At 34.0% G+C, this 16,068-nt stretch overlaps 1 protein-coding gene across 2 annotated transcripts in view; it reads right to left on the bottom strand.

Moving 5' to 3' along the window:
• Positions 1–1,449: 1,449 nt before the first annotated feature.
• The window catches only part of KCNN2 (potassium calcium-activated channel subfamily N member 2), an 84,555-nt gene continuing 69,936 nt past the window's right edge, over positions 1,450–16,068 (bottom strand). For both annotated transcript variants that reach the window (XM_034432780.3, XM_034432782.3), the window contains 4 exons: positions 12,753–12,863; positions 11,424–11,551; positions 5,418–5,487; positions 1,450–2,701 (listed from right to left, as the gene is read on the bottom strand). In XM_034432780.3, the coding sequence (XP_034288671.2) occupies positions 2,414–2,701; positions 5,418–5,487; positions 11,424–11,551; positions 12,753–12,863 (597 nt within the window). In that variant the 3' untranslated portion in view covers positions 1,450–2,413. The remainder of the gene's footprint in view (positions 2,702–5,417; positions 5,488–11,423; positions 11,552–12,752; positions 12,864–16,068) is intronic.

The following is a 16,068-nucleotide window of genomic DNA, read 5'->3' as shown; positions in this document are numbered from 1 at the left end:
TAACATTTTTTTGGCTGCAGAAATTAAGAATTATCAAAAAGTCAGTAAATAAGAAATCCTTAGAAGAAACATGAAAGATGTTTTATTATTTCCTGGTTTCACCTCAGATACCCTGAATAGATTCAAGATTGTCCAATCAGATTTGGGTATACATGTTCATTATTTCTGAAAGCTAAGCCAAATTCATCCACTAAACCTTATGTGGCAGAATGTGACAATATCCAATATATAGTACTAAAGGACTTTATTCAGAAACATTACATCATGCAAGGATTATGTATTATAGTTGGGAGGCTGTAGTCCATTTTTTTTCTTTCCTGGTTTAGATGTTATTGCCACCTATAAACTTCATGGTTTCTAGCTTGTGTAGCATAAAGTCTTATGATTCATTGTTCCCTTGATTTCAACTGAAATGTGTTCTAAATGAATATCCAGGAAAAAAAAACCCGCTTAAGGTAAATAACTGAAGCCAATTGGACAGCGTTTGGGAAAAGACCAAATGTTTATAATAAACCTTGTGGTTCATATTCAAGAATCATTTTTTATTAGTGATTCTTGAATAGTAATTGGTTCATCCTGCATATTAATAAACTACTTTTGAAATTGGGTCGTTTTGTTATAATATTTAGACAAATATTATAATATTTGTTATAATATTTAGATGTTTTGTTATAATATTTAGTCAAAGGTACGTTTAACCATGCAAACATACGTAGAATTTATCTTTTGTGAAGAGTTCCCATGATTAGCAAATAAAATGAGAAAACAACTATCAACTATTTCAGTTACTTAGAAGGTTAATTCTAGGTCCTTACTTTTCACTATTGCAGCTGCAAAACTCAGAAAAAATATTGTTATCTGTTGACTAACGATGGGATTCCTATGTGAAAAGTATAGGTTATAGAGAAGACAACTATTTCTCAGAAAGAGAAAAAGAAGAAAGAAAATCTATTACAAAAAATATAAAGAAACAAGAAATATTTGTTTACCATCTCAAAATAGATGTATCACAAGTCAATATAGACTTTTTAAAATGTTGTTATTGAATATGGTGATTTTTCCCTCCCAATATCCTCCCTTTATGCCTTCAACAAGGAATTATTACTTAGCCAAATCACAAGTGATTGCTAGAAAAGAAAACTGAATGACCCAAAGTTGGATGAATGTCTTCGTTGTAAGAGACTAGGTCTTTCTATAAGTGTACTGTAATGGCAGGTATTATAATTCATTTTGGAACAATACAGAAATATAGGTTTTGTCCCATCCCATTCTATAACAGCACAGCTAAAGAAAAAGAGGGCATTTCAAATTTTCCTCTACTATGTCCAATTTCAGAACTGGTTTGAAATGCATGTATATGGTATATATTAAAGGCTGATGGCAATGGAATTGTCTACACAAATTTAGCAACATGGTCATGTTTTTCATTGCATCAAGATCAGGCATATCTAGAAGAGATCCAGCTTATTTATCCAAAATGAAACAAAGTGTAATGGGTAGCAAACTAGCCAAGAGAGACCAAATAGATTGAGGTGCCACAACATTTTTCATCGATGGAAAATTTCTCTTAACAAGAAAATAAATATACGATAGTCTCGCACACCACATATAAACATATTTAAAAATGTTTAAAATGGTTTGGAGCCAGCCCTTTTCTAAATTTTTAGTAAACAATTATTTGTATAAATAAAGTATAAGAACATACAGCATGCTGCTAATATACTGGAGGAAATATGGGTGCAGTGGCTCTCATCAATGAACTTTCATAAATAAAAACAACTTGTTCACTTTTTTTCTCCACAAGCTGGCATGTAATGCAAAAAAAAAAAAAGCAAAATTTTAAATAAAGACCATCCAATCTTTTAAATTAAATTTAAATTAATGCATCATCCCTGCAATCTTTTCCTGCATAGAATGTCAAATAAAAACTTGTTTGAAAAGAAACACAAAATGAGCTCGGTCTTCTCATAATTAAAGCATTTTTTCTACATTTCCATGTTAAAAAAAAACAAAAAACAGAGCTGGGAATGTTAAAGTCAAAGTGACCAAGCAACTATGTGCAGAAAGTAACCCTTTTATTATATTATATACTGTAGTAGTAATAAAGTTTGTTGGAAGTGCATGAATAAAAAGTTAGTGAAATTACAGGAGGAACAATCTATATAGCAATAATAGGTGCATTCACTGTGCATCTGAAAAGAAAAGAGAGAGAGAGAGAAAGAAAGAGAGAGATTAAAGAGAGAGAAAGAGAGTTTTCACTCATTTTGGCCTAAAACTTGTGTTCAGGTTTCCAGAATTCTGACATCAGAACCCAGATAACACTGATTAGAACCATAAGGCTTTACAATAAAAGCTAAAATATTGACCATATGATGGCAAAAAAGTCTTTATTTTGTGGTTAACTTATTCTCTTCTAGCTACTCTCTGATGAAGTTGGTGGTGCTGTAGAGGAAGACCTTCGTCTTCTAGACAAAGACCTTGATCGTTCTGCACTGTAGGTTACATGCTTATCATAATTTTGCATCTGAGCTTCAAGAAATTCCCTTTGCTGCTGGCTAATTGTCTGGCTAATCAGTCCAGGGAGAGCTTGGATGCTACCAATTAAAGTTTCCAGTTTTGTTTCCAGAGTAACAATCCTCTTCTCAAAGTCTTCACTTCGTTCATTCAAGTCCGAAATCATATCATACATGATGTTTTGAGTCTAAAAGGAGAAAGAAAAGGTGAAATATATTACGCCAACAAGATTTTTAAGCAGTATTTTCCAACGTTCAAGTTTCACTCATAGGCAAGGAGAATGTACACAAAGAGATTCATAACTGGAACCAATCTATTTTACTTATTTTTTTTATGCTATGTTCTGCATTGAACTGAGGCTATTAATTTTTGGTGGAGCACTTCCACATGTCAAGCATGAAAAATCCGTCAGAAGAATAAAGATACACAAACGTGAATCATGCGTGTCTAGAAATCTATTTATCCCAGAAGCTGTAAAGATTCTCTGCCTGTGAAATAGATTTTAGTAGATCAATTGTTTCATTTTTCTTCAATATTACCAGAAGAAAAATGTTATTTTCCCAAAAGTCTCAGTGCACATTATGCAATAGTATGTTTTCCTGTTTTCTATATAGTGCAAAATGATTCCTTAAACTCTATCCCATATTCCCCACTCTGACTCTGGCTATGTGGTACTCCAATACTTCTTCCCACCAGGAGCCAACTAAGGGGTTTACAAAGTCTACCTTCTGTAATATTGCAAGATTCCTCTAACCTAGAGCAAAGCAGGAAATGCTCCTCTGATTGAAAAGAGATGCTGAGTATAATATAATCAGATAGGTAGGTGTTACAGGCAATGTGGTACAGGTCTAGTCTAGTCCAAGAAAAGGCAGTGCAATAAAAATGCAAAAATATGGTATTAATTGATGAAGTCCTGGCATTTGTGCAAATCAAAGTAACAACCTAATGCAACTACCTGATAAGAGTCTTTTCTCTCACTTGGAACCCTTGGCACAAAAGAAAAGAAAAGAAAAGAAAAGAAAAGAAAAGAAAAGAAAAGAAAAGAAAAGAAAAGAAAAAAGAAAAGAAAAGAAAAGAAAAGAAAAGAAAAGAAAAGAAAAGAAAACAAAACAAAACAAAACAAAACAAAACAAAACAAAACAAAACAAAACACTTTCAATTAATCAGAGTTGAGCCTTCTCCTCTTTTTCTTTTATCAACCACCACCATACAAACCCAACAACATGGAGTCCTAATAGCTGATTGACCTTCCCTCAGTGTCTGCCACCCTCCACCTTACATAACCATTATAGTTTACACATATTGTGTCCATATTCCCCCATGCACCCTTTACATACTCACTGGCCTTACACTAACAGCAGGATTCACTCTAAATTTGATGGATTTCATGATCACAGAGGACAGAGGCTCTGGATAAATCAGCTGCCGTGGCCAGATTATAGTCTGGTCAGTTTTGAGATGATTGCTGATATAAACCTTCATGGAATAGTGAGTGGAATAGTGAGCTGGTTAAAACACGTCATCCCAGGAACTTGTTGGATCCTTAAGAGACCTGGAGATTTACTTCCCTCTTAAGAACACAGAATACCCCAGGAGCAGGTACTATTGCTTCAAAGAATCCACATCTCTTTTACAAAGCCACATCAGTCATTTTGGTTTGATTTACATCCTGCCTTATACTGAGTCAAGCAGTCAAGCAGCATGATAGCCTTAATACTAATTATGTTACTGTTTAAATAGGGAGTTGACGGCAATGAACCAGAATGAAACATAAGGATGACATCTCAAAATAAACTGAATCAAGTACTAACTAGAGCCTTTTCTGGAGCAGTATTCCATGTTAGTGAAGGCAGTGAAAAATGCACAGAATAGGCCAGACTTTCTGTGTGATTCCTCTTTCTTCAAGAGGGTGGGAATAAGGAGCCAGAGTAGTACAGTGCTTATTATCTGCAGTTTACAATATAAAGTAATTTGAATTCAACTTGACCTAAACTTCAGAGTTGGGACAGAGGATTATGATGTAAATTGGCAGCTCCTTGTCGTATAGTTTTAAGTTATATTCATTTTGAGGATTTGAAGGATACTGATAGAAGATTTGAAAAAAATAAGGGTTACCTCCTGCTATAACCCTATCCACCCGGCTGCTTAAATTGATAGCAAAGTCAGCCTCAATGCTTAAGAGAGATAATTAAGGCTTCTTTGGAGGATGGCTATATTTTTTTGTGTCAGAAAAAAGTAATGATAAATCTACTATTAAAGAAACCTTCCGTTAAACATAAAGAGCTGGAAAACGATCTACTTCAAACATACTATTTCCAAAGATAGTATTGTATATGTGAACCTCAGACACATCCAGAGAATGCTAATTATGTGCAGCAATTTCAAGTAGACTTTCAGTCAAGTGGTGTATAGAAATTGCTTTGGGTAACTTGGTATAACAGTTACATCATGAATTTCTTAGGGATTCTTATGACTTCTTGGTGGCTATCCGGGCACTCACCAAAAGTCAAGAATGGCTCAAAGGTACACATATACACAAAAATCAAAAAGAGACCAAAGCCTATGTAGGTTTAATTCCAGATTCACTTATTTAAATATTAAGTTTATACCCTGCGTCATTCTGGAGGTCCAGTAGTGCTCCCTTCTCAGTTTTTCATACCACAACCTTATGAACTATATTGGGCTGAAAAAGAGTGACTGGTCAGTTTTCATAGCTGATAGTGAACTAGAAGCAGGGTCTTCCCAATGCCAGTTCAACTCCTTAATCACTATATCACTCTGTCTCTCAAGTTTTCTAATTATATATTGAATCAATTTATACTGAATCTCAAAGCTCAGAAATGAATTAAAGTGGATCGACAAAAGTATGAAAACATACTGTTCATTTATAACATTGTACCAACCTTCGCCAAGTCCACCAGAGTGTTTGCCTGATCATTCAGTTTCCTTTGTTCCATTTTAACACTTCTTAATCTAAAAGATAGAAATCCAAGTCAGATATCTCTCGTCTGAAAGCTCATAAAACCTGTATATGGCATGCATCTAAACAAATAACTGCATGGACAATGTCTTGAATACTTTGTGTACAGTCATAACTGGTTATATGTCTGGGTACAATGAAGAGCATGCTTCCTTAACACCGCAAAAAAGAAAGAGAGAGCAAGAAAATGTGATGTCCCCGAAACTACTAATTGCCATGGTTAACGCTGAATTCAAAGAGGGAAGTAAGGATTTATCCATAGTATATGAAAGAAAGCCAAAACATTCCTTAAAGCTCCTGTATCCTAGCAAGTAGCCATAGGAAGTAATGAGTAATCTCCTCATTGTTACCTTAAGTAATTATACTTCTTCCTTATGCCTACATGATTAGATACAGGTAAAAGCCCTCTTCAGTCTGAAATGGATTTGGTTAGGAGGTGTTTGAACCTGATGAAAACACAGTGATAAGTGAGTTCCTTTTCAATATGTAAAAACTTTTATCTGACCAGCAGCTAAATGATTAATATGTTAGTCATTATTATATTATTAATAACATATTATGTTAATATGTTATTATTGTCCTTGTTGCTGTGGATGACCTAAGTACTTTAGAAAAAATCTACACGGATAAAATTTTTAATTGGTTTAGTTAGCCTGTTTATCTGTCAGTGATTGAGCTGGAACATTTAGGCAGATCAGATGGGTATACTGTAAAAGAGACCCCTGGGTATATCCTTCCCTTGATGCCTAAGTCATTCCATTCATGCTAATTAACTGAACATGGTAAGAAAGGAAAAACAGGGTATATTATGCTGCATTGTAATACAAAAGTTTGTGCTCAGAGTTTACGCCCCAAAGAGGCTGATTTGAGATTGACAGACACTGGCAGCTCTTTTGTCCTCATAATTCAAAAGGGGGGAAGACAGAAATAACTATTTTGTGGTTCCCTCCTCCACCCACACTGTTTTTTACTGCAATTCCCCCTACCCCCAAATTTCCTTATTCGCACAGCATTCTTTAATTCAATCAGTGGAAGCAGTTTTATATGTAGTTTCTTTTGTGCACCAGGAACTGTTATCTATACCAAAGCCAATATGGAAATCCTGCAGGTAAGGACATTCTTTATGTTGGAAATCAATAGCCACAAAGAATTGCTTAGAGGATTATTTTCTAGGTGGCCATATATCACCACTGGGTTGCACTGGCAATAAAGGCATCTGTGCAAAAACCTACAATTCACTGGTCTAAATACATAGCCCACTACTGATAACTGCATGAGGAAGTTATTCAGTCCATAATATAGTTCTCATTTGTCACTGTTCTGTGCTCTATGTTTTTATATCTGTAAATCTATATCTCATTAAAGAAATACCAGTAACCTCAGATGGATAGAAATTTTACTCTGTTCTTTTTTTCAAAGTCATTTCCGTCAACTCCACCAGAATTGTCTTCTTTACATAATTTGGAATGCTTTTATTTACATATTTTAATCAATTTATCTTAAATCTTTATCTTATCATATAGCCTTTCCCGATAGATACCTATGGAATTTTTGGTCATCTTTTATTTCTTCAGAATGAAATCTGGCTAATTCACATGCCCAGAATTCATAAGATTCCTAATTCCCTTTAAAAGGCCTGCTTGAAATGAAGATGAAAATATGGCTATAATTGCACAAACCCATCATTACTGTCAGAAGAAAAGGCTGAACCTCATAATATCAGGAAGAGGAAGAATCTATGAACAAACATCTAACAAGGTCCTGTGTGGTTGTAAACATAAACCAAAAAAGGAAATAAAACAAGAGTGCCAGTTAAATAAACACAACTTGAATATATCTTTAGGCATGTTGATTTGTCTGTACAACCATTCAGAAGTATATTAAAACTAGGTTGCCAGTTATTTTTGAAAACAAAAAGGCCAGTTATTAATTTAGAATTTATACTCCTTCCTTCCTCATATGACATATGGGACAAGTATGAAAAAGTATAAAATCTGTTCCAATTTTTTTCCTCACAAATGTGTGTTACTAAGAGAGTATTTCTATCTTTCAGGTTCTTAGCCTTACATAACTTGTGAGAGGAAAACCTTTTTACGCTATTATTTTCTTAGCTGCAACAGTCAGATTAAAAATGAAACTAGTCGGATCTTTCTCTGTAAATTATGAAATATTGATACTCTGATTCATCCCTTCTGAACTTCACTTATCACAGAAAAAATTCATGACTTTGGATTGCAGTTCCACAGTAGCAACCAGACTATAGAAATTCACAAATAAAGTATCCATTTGTTGCATGCAGACAGAGGTAAATTCTGCAAATTTTAAAGGAACAGCTCACACAACTTACTTCCGAGCTCTATTTTCATTGTTGAAATAAAAGACAAAACAAAGAAAAGAAACTGTAACATTTTCTAAAACAAATCAGTACAAGGGATGGTGTTCAAGTGGATGCAATCGGATCTGTATAGCTTGTACTTCTCACATATTCCCTATGGTGCCAGGGGGTCCGTGCCTAATGAAATCTGTGCCCAACTCAGATGTACGATAACATTGTTGAATCATTACACCCTCTACACCCCCAGTTCACCACAACTGAATTAATTGATATCTATTCACATTCCTTGCTATACATATACAAAGTAATACAGGGGTAACATAAAAGCTTAACTTCCCTTCCCAGCATGACTTTTATCAATGGGAAAATAGATCACCATAAAATAGCAATATGCTTTGTACATCTGTGTGATGGAAGTTTGATCTTCCCTCCTTTTCCTAACAAAAGGGTACTTCATTTGCTACCACCAAAAGAAGACGGCAAATTCAGCCTTTGTTTTCTTGACCAGAATTTTCCTGGTAGGAAAGAAAGATGGAAGAATTGGTGGAATATTTCAGAAGAGGGGCATATGGAAAGCAATTAAAAGCGGTTCCTAGTAGAGTAGGGTTCTCCAACTTGGCAACTTTATGACTTGTAGACTTCAACTCCCAGAATTCCTCAGCCAGCGCATGCTGGTTGAGGAATTCTGGGAGTTGAAGTCCACAAGTTGTAAAGTTGCCAAGGTTAGAGAACCCTGCAGTAGAGTATACATACAACTCAAGTCACCCACCGTTGGTTTGTCTCACTTTCTGCAGTTTGCCACCATGATATGAAAGTCAGGGATATAGCAAGGAGTTAAGCTCTTCAAATGAAAGACAAAGGGCATAAGAGATGCTAAAGTGTGTTTTTTCTAAAGTAGATGCAGAGCAATGATTCCTACCCCCTCCCCATCATTCGCTGAAAGATTGGGAAGGTTGTATGTTTGGGATATGTCATCATCAAATTAAATATTTTTTTTTAAACAATTGCATCAAAGTCCAAAAGAGAGGGCCAATAATATGAGAATGCAGGGGATAACTTCAGAGGAAGAAGCAGATTATTTCCTAACATGTGGTAGGATTTAGTAATGCCACACAGGCATCATTGAAAGGCCAAGAAATGCAGAACTCTGCATAAGAAAGGAAGATTATAAAAATGGTTCTAAATTATTTCCTACTCAATAGCAGAAGAAGCATAACCTTATGCAGCAGTTTTGAAATTAATGGAGCAAAGCTTTTAGAATATAGTTTTATTTCAGGAGGGAGGCTCAAACATCTTTCTTGAAATATGAACTAGCAGTAGCATGGTAAGTTTAAAAAATAAATTTTAAAAATTACATTCTCGTAGAAAAAATGTGTTGCAATTAATTGCCATCCTGTTCTGTTTAGGGGTCAAATCATTGCTGTGAATTCAACTAGCATTAAATGTAATGATACACAGACTGATCATCTGCTAGTTCTCTCTAGAGATTACATCTAGTTGTAAATATGGTCAACTTAATTCCAAGCATGCACGACTATATAACACTACTATGAAATGTGATCTGAACTCAGATATGTTTTGCAATTCTCATATCCAGTTCTTGCCTTCCAAAGTACCTGAAGAAAATGCAACAAATTCTAATTTTTTCTAGACTATACTTTTAAAGTAAAAAATAAAGGAATGAAAATTTCATATAAACATATTTTTGAAAGCATATTTCATTTTATATTATCATGCCCTTTTCTATATACAGCATTGTTGAACCTCAGGTTTGCTAAACCACATAAATATTTGTAGATATTGAATTTTGCTTGAACATATTATATAGCCATTGATTTAATTCAGCCTCTTCTACTCTACTGAGGCTGAAACGGAAATACTATTACAGCTATTTAATATGGTCAAATCAATAGCACAAGAAAAAAAAAGACATTTACAAAATCTATCTCTCCTTCACTCTGGCATATAATATATGTGACTAAATTCACCCCTGCCATAGTGAGAGCCATGATCAAAATGTTCATTGTACAGATGTCCCATTTCCCTTTTTACTCTAGATGCAGTGAAAGGAAAAAAAAAGAAGAAAACAAATGTTTACTGTTTATTGGAATTATTTAAACTTATGCTAAACTGTAAATTAACTTTATATATTACAGTGAGCTTCATGGTCTTCACAGCCATGATGAAGAGACTGGAAACTTTTGCTTTCATTTTTGCTTAACAACTTTTAATGACGCCCAATTTATTAATAATATTAATATGATCTATTGAGATGAGTCACTTTGAAATCACAGTTGTATAATGTCTTGTTTCAGCAAATCATAGTTAACATTAGGATTCGAAATCCAGATATGGATGTATTTAAGATTATTTAAAACATTTTTTTTGTGTAACTGTCATAGAAACATGACAGCACAGCACTTTCTGCTTACCAAGATTTTGGTGACTCCCTTTTCTGAGAAAACAGCAAAGGACTATTTCTCAAAAATGTACATAAGACAGAAATATAACGTGGAACATGTATTGCTTTTATTTTATTTGCAAAGAGCATACAGTTCCCAAAGTTTCCACCTCAAAATCATGGTTTGTTCTTACATTTTCTATGTTAAAGTGGAACCAACAAGTTTCTTTTTTCTTTTTTACCAAATATAAATCTTATTTTAGCAATATTACTTTTTAAATAAGTTTACCATTCCAAATCATCACAGCTTTAACACATAAAATGCAATTGGCATTTTGCCAAAACCTTTAATGGCTGTAATTAAAATATTTTGATTTGATCATATTATCCTAAAGGTTAATACCAATATTATTTATTCAATTTTAACACTATTTAACCCATTAAATGATAAGATGATCGTCCAGAAATTCTTATCTGTCATCTAATGTACTAGCACAGTTTGTACTCTAAACAGTCATATATATGAAATGCATTTGCTTTTAAACAATCAAAATAATTCATATTGAAAAGTTTCAGGTAAAGGGGATGGATATGGCTGCATGCAACATTTTTATTTCTATTCATTTTCCCATCTCCCACCACCACAAATATTCATGCCATGCCTTTGTTATCTTTGGTTTTAGAGCTATGGGCATAATTCTTGTGTAGATTTGGCTGTTTATATGAATACATATCCATCTGCAGAATTTTGGAGCAGGCTTCTTTTTGCTTTTGTTTCCTTTCAACAGAAATGCATATTCAGAAAGAAATAACTTTCTTCCTGAGATAAAGAGTATATTTATTCATGCCATTCTGTTGGAAAAAGGAATCTGCCAACGTATCATCCAACCTATCACCCCTCCCCATTCTCTCTTCTATTCTACCCAGCCGGCCCAAAATCTGTTTCAAAGGACAGGATCCTCTGGAGCAGATTTAGGGCCTATTAAGGAGTGAAACAGGAGGAAAATAGAAGGAAGCTCCATTAAATATGCAAATATGCTCAGTATCTGATGCAGTACCATATAAGGAACATTATGGAATATTAAATGGAATAAATAGAAAGTCAAATTTGAGGCAGTTGTCTGGAAGCCAAACCTATGGGATTATCACAACAGACTCGCAAGGGCAAAACAAACAAATCAAAGAGTACTTACTGGTGAATAGCTTGCAAGAATTTGCGCTGATGTTTTCTTACTTTTGCGTGGTCTATCTTTTTTACTAGCTTGGTGTTTTTATAAATTAACCATGTTTCCCTGAGTACATTGGCAGCTGCATTTTTCACCTATTTAACAAAAACAAAATAAAACACACATCAGGATGTCTGAATTCAAATTATGTCCCTTCCAAGGAACATATGAACATATTTTCTATCATAAACATTTACAGGAGAAAATGCTCCTGAGGAAAAGTGTTTTAGATAGCTCATGGGATGATAACAACTATCCTTTGATTGGTTCTTCAAGGAACAAATACCTGTTGCCATCACCTTGTTGTTCGATACATGCAAAGATGTAAGGATAAGAAAAGTCAAGATGGCGGCCATGATGCTTCTTTTTTATGTGTCCCACACATACAAATATGAGTGGACCTTCAATTGCACCATTGTGGCCTTTTTTAAAAACCATACTCTGCAGACTCCCCTGTGTGATGAACACGTTGGCCTACTGCCGTATTCTCCATATGAAGGAATTTCTCTTTTATTTTGTGTTGCCATGGAGTGTTTTCTCTCCATGGGGAAAAAAAAGATGAAACAAAGTTAAAGGTTTGGAACATGCTTTACATATATTTCTAGAGAACTGATTATAATTAAAAGTTGGAATGTTGAAGAGTAAAACAGTAACTTCTGTTTCCAAACACTTTCATTTAAAAGTATATTTAATATTATCTGCAAACAGAAAGTACATTTCAGACATAACACTATGTACTTGCTACATATAAATAGATTCAATACATGTACTGCAATTTAAATTATTTTTTAGCTGGTGCGTGCGCGCACACACACACATCTTATGCTTATCTTTGGATTATGTTCCGAGACTTCCAAACTGGACCAAATACACAGAGCAGTTGTAATGATTCACATCAGCAGAATGGAGCAAGGAGTTAGGAATGTCTTCCATTCCTTTCCTTATGCACACTATCATTTATGATTTTGTGATTCGTATTTTCCAATATGTGCTCTTCTTTAACATTCTTTTAAACTGTAAAATGCATTCAGTAGTAATTTTCACCAGAAAGCTGTGGGGAGGAGGGGGGGAGGAGAAAGAAGATGGGAAAATAAAGGAACAGAATGTTTTCTCTTTGTGCAGTTTTTGCTCACATGACATTGGGTCCTGTACTTAAAATTGATATGGTGCTTCAAAATTTAGAAACTGAATATTCAACGTTCCAAATCCAGTTTTTAGAAGTATCCTGATCAGAGAACAGAATTAAACAAGATGTTGTTATAAAAATATACAAAAATTGTTTATATTATAACTTACTCTTTTAGTTAGCTGGGTATCCATCATGAAATTATGTACATGTTTTTCAGCTTTGGTAAGTTCTAGTTTTCTTGCTACCACAGCTACCACTAGTGCAGTGCAACCAGCACCCTGGGAACAGCAATAAAAGAAAACAGAATTAAGAAAAACAGAATTGACCCCCTCCCCCCCCCAAAAAGAGGAAGGGGATCAGTTCAGCTATTAACTTGGATAATGCAGTCAATTCAGTTCAGTTATATAATGTTAACCAGGTTTCTGTGCTAGAAGTCATGGTCTGGATTTGTAATTATAACTTTTCCTTAGCCGTTCTTTTGTCCTCTTCACAGAGTTTTTCCACAGTGGAGAATGGAACAGCAGAGAATTGTTAAATATTTATGCTTTTCTTCCTAGCCATAATAAGAGGAAATGAGAAAACAAAGAACGGAAACTATTGCTTTCTTCCTAAGGCTTCAGTTACCTTCAGCCTAGATTTCCAAATTAAATCTTGGGAATTGTAAATATTTTATTGAGGTAGAAAGAAACTTGGGACTTAATAGGCCCCATAGAAAAAAATGTAGTCTGAGAATGAAGATTCTGGAAGAATTTGGTACTTGTGTATGGATTTGGCATTTGAGATAAAACATACAAAACTAATTGATGCCTTTTTAAACATTAGCCACTTTATGAAATAGATATGGATGGTAAAATAAGTTCTTCTCAGGTTCAAAAGACCATTAGCATTTATACTACACCAATAATGAATATAATTGAAACAATCAATAATATATTATCACTGTGTCTTAACAGAATAAGTGCAATCGTTTTAGGAACAAATGCAATAAAAGCAATGCTTGCTTAAACTTTATCTTTTTACTTTAATACAAGTCTTAACTTAAATCTAAATAACCCATGTAATGTGAAATACTTTGCAATCTGTCCTTGTATGATCTATGAGAGTAATCTGGCATTCAATTTATGATCATTTACAGGGATAGCATACATCGTTTTGGGGCTGGAATTTATATTTTAATGAATATTTGGCATATCTGCCTCCATAAAATAATTTCTTATTTATGTGATTTTTAATAACAGTAAAAATGCATTTGTACTAAATGCACTCATTTATAAATTTCTTCTGGTCTCCTTTACTATTAGTCTGTCAATGGAGAAAGTCAGAGGAAAATTTAAAAAGTAGCTACAGTCACTTCTCCTTCCCCCGCTCTCCTCCCAGCTTCAGTAGTGGTCAAAATTGTGGAACCCCGTTTGGGAAAAGTGTATTTTCTAAAACTAGTTAATAACACCACTTTTTTTTTTGGAGTAGTACCATAAAATTATATATCAATGGAAACATAATTTAATCAAGAATGTAATGCAATGACTTTTATGAAGGATTTGCTATTAGAATAGCAGTTACAATATAAAGAAGAAAAGTAGAAACACGTAGAAAAAACGAGATATACAAAAATTATCATGTCAGTTAATACTTAGTTGGGTAACCTTTAGCATGAATTATGGCCTTACAATTTCTTCCCATGGAGTAAACCAAGTTTTTTTTTATTTCTGCAGCTGTTATAATGCGAAACCAAGATTGAATGATTGCTTCTATTAACTGAGTTTAGTGCTGGATCGCTTCTGACTAGCAAGGTTCTTTAGTCGGCGCCATAGATTTTCAATTGGGTTAAGGTCTGGGCTATTCCCAGGCCATTCCAGCAGTGAAATATGATTATCCTGAAACTCTCCAAAAATGTGGTGTTATTAGCCATCAAACCTCAAAAATATACTTTTCCCAAAAGGTTTCCACAATTTTAGACAACTAGCAAAGTGTGAATGTGAAATTTTTCTTCTCAAGGATGTTCTCAGCATCTTACATAAAGAGAATTTAGAGAATCTAGATAAGCCTAAACTTCATACTTTAAATCAATTGTGGATCAAATATTATAAATCCAATAGATCAAATGAAAGCCTTCTTCTTCCTATATGCCTACATTTGGCTTATAACAAACTAACCCTAACTCAAACTTTGACTAAGGCTTCCTAATGTATGAATGAGATTTTCTTTGAAAGGATTCTTTTAAAGTCTCCCGTATCCTTTAATCCCCATTAGAAGTTTCCAAATTTATGCAAAGCATAGACTAATTCAACTACTTTCAGGTTTCTGCCTCTTTTCAGAAAAAAATTTAGCATTTATATGCATTCAGATTTTGAACAAATCTATACAATATTTGGAGAAACAAAAAGCAGGACAATACCTGACATCTCCAATACCAAATGGACATATCTATTGTCTAGCTAGTTGAGATAGAGTGCCAGTTTACAATACATAACACACACTTACGAATACTGAAAACAATAACACATAGGGAAACAAATGTGATCAGCAATATTACAAGCTGTTCCCACAGTTGTAATTGGATTTGTGAAAAAGACATACATGCATGCCCAGAGACTGGGGCATTATACACATTACACCACTTGTCATTCAACTAGAGAAATTTGTTTAGCATTTATGGTCAAAATGATAATGGATTGGAAAAAACATTTTGATTTGATTTGATTTGTCTGTGAGCTTTGTAATACCTGTAGATCCACAGGAATTAATTTATTTTATTTATTATTTTATTAGTTCAATTTATATGCCGCCCTTCTCTGAAGACTCAGGGCGGCTTACAATGCACTTATAGCAATAGCCTTCATTTTTTTGTAAAAAAACTGCTTATTAGGGCTTTTGGCCCCCCATAAGCAGTGTTTCTACAAAGTCAGCTTATTGCCCCCACAATCCGGGTCCTCAATTTACCTACCTCGAAGGATGGAAGGCTGAGTCAACCTTGAGCCTGGTGAGATTTGAACTCGCACTAATTGCAGGCAGCTGGCTGCTAAGTGCTACATAACAGCACTTAGTCCGCTGCACGACCAAGGCTCTAATGGATTGAAACATTTCTACATGTTTGTCAAAATTATATAACCTTGATATGTGTGTAAAAAATAAATAAAAAATAAAAAACTTAAAAAAACAAACAAACAAAATTATATAAACCTTCTATATACCATATATAGTAGTTATAATTTATCTGGATTTTTCCATTTTGTTAATCTGACAGTCTAGGTATATTCACAGATGTATGAAATATAATTCCAGTGCAGAAAGTTTGCTACATTTATTCAACCCATTTATTTGGTGATTCCAAATAACTATAATTTCATTTCTACATAATATTAGTTACCTGTAACATATATTTGTACAATTTATCTCATTCAATTATCTTAAAAAAATGATAGCACCATTTTATTTATCAATTTTTAAAAATGCCACATTGTGTCAAATGTAAGAAATCAGGAG

This window comes from Pantherophis guttatus, chromosome 2 (assembly GCF_059756535.1).
Source record: "Pantherophis guttatus breed Tessera chromosome 2, ASM5975653v1, whole genome shotgun sequence".
In the NCBI taxonomy this organism is placed as follows: Eukaryota; Metazoa; Chordata; class Lepidosauria; order Squamata; family Colubridae; genus Pantherophis; species Pantherophis guttatus.
The sequence above is the reverse complement of the archived record's forward strand: the minus strand, read 5'-3'. Positions and strand labels throughout refer to the sequence as shown.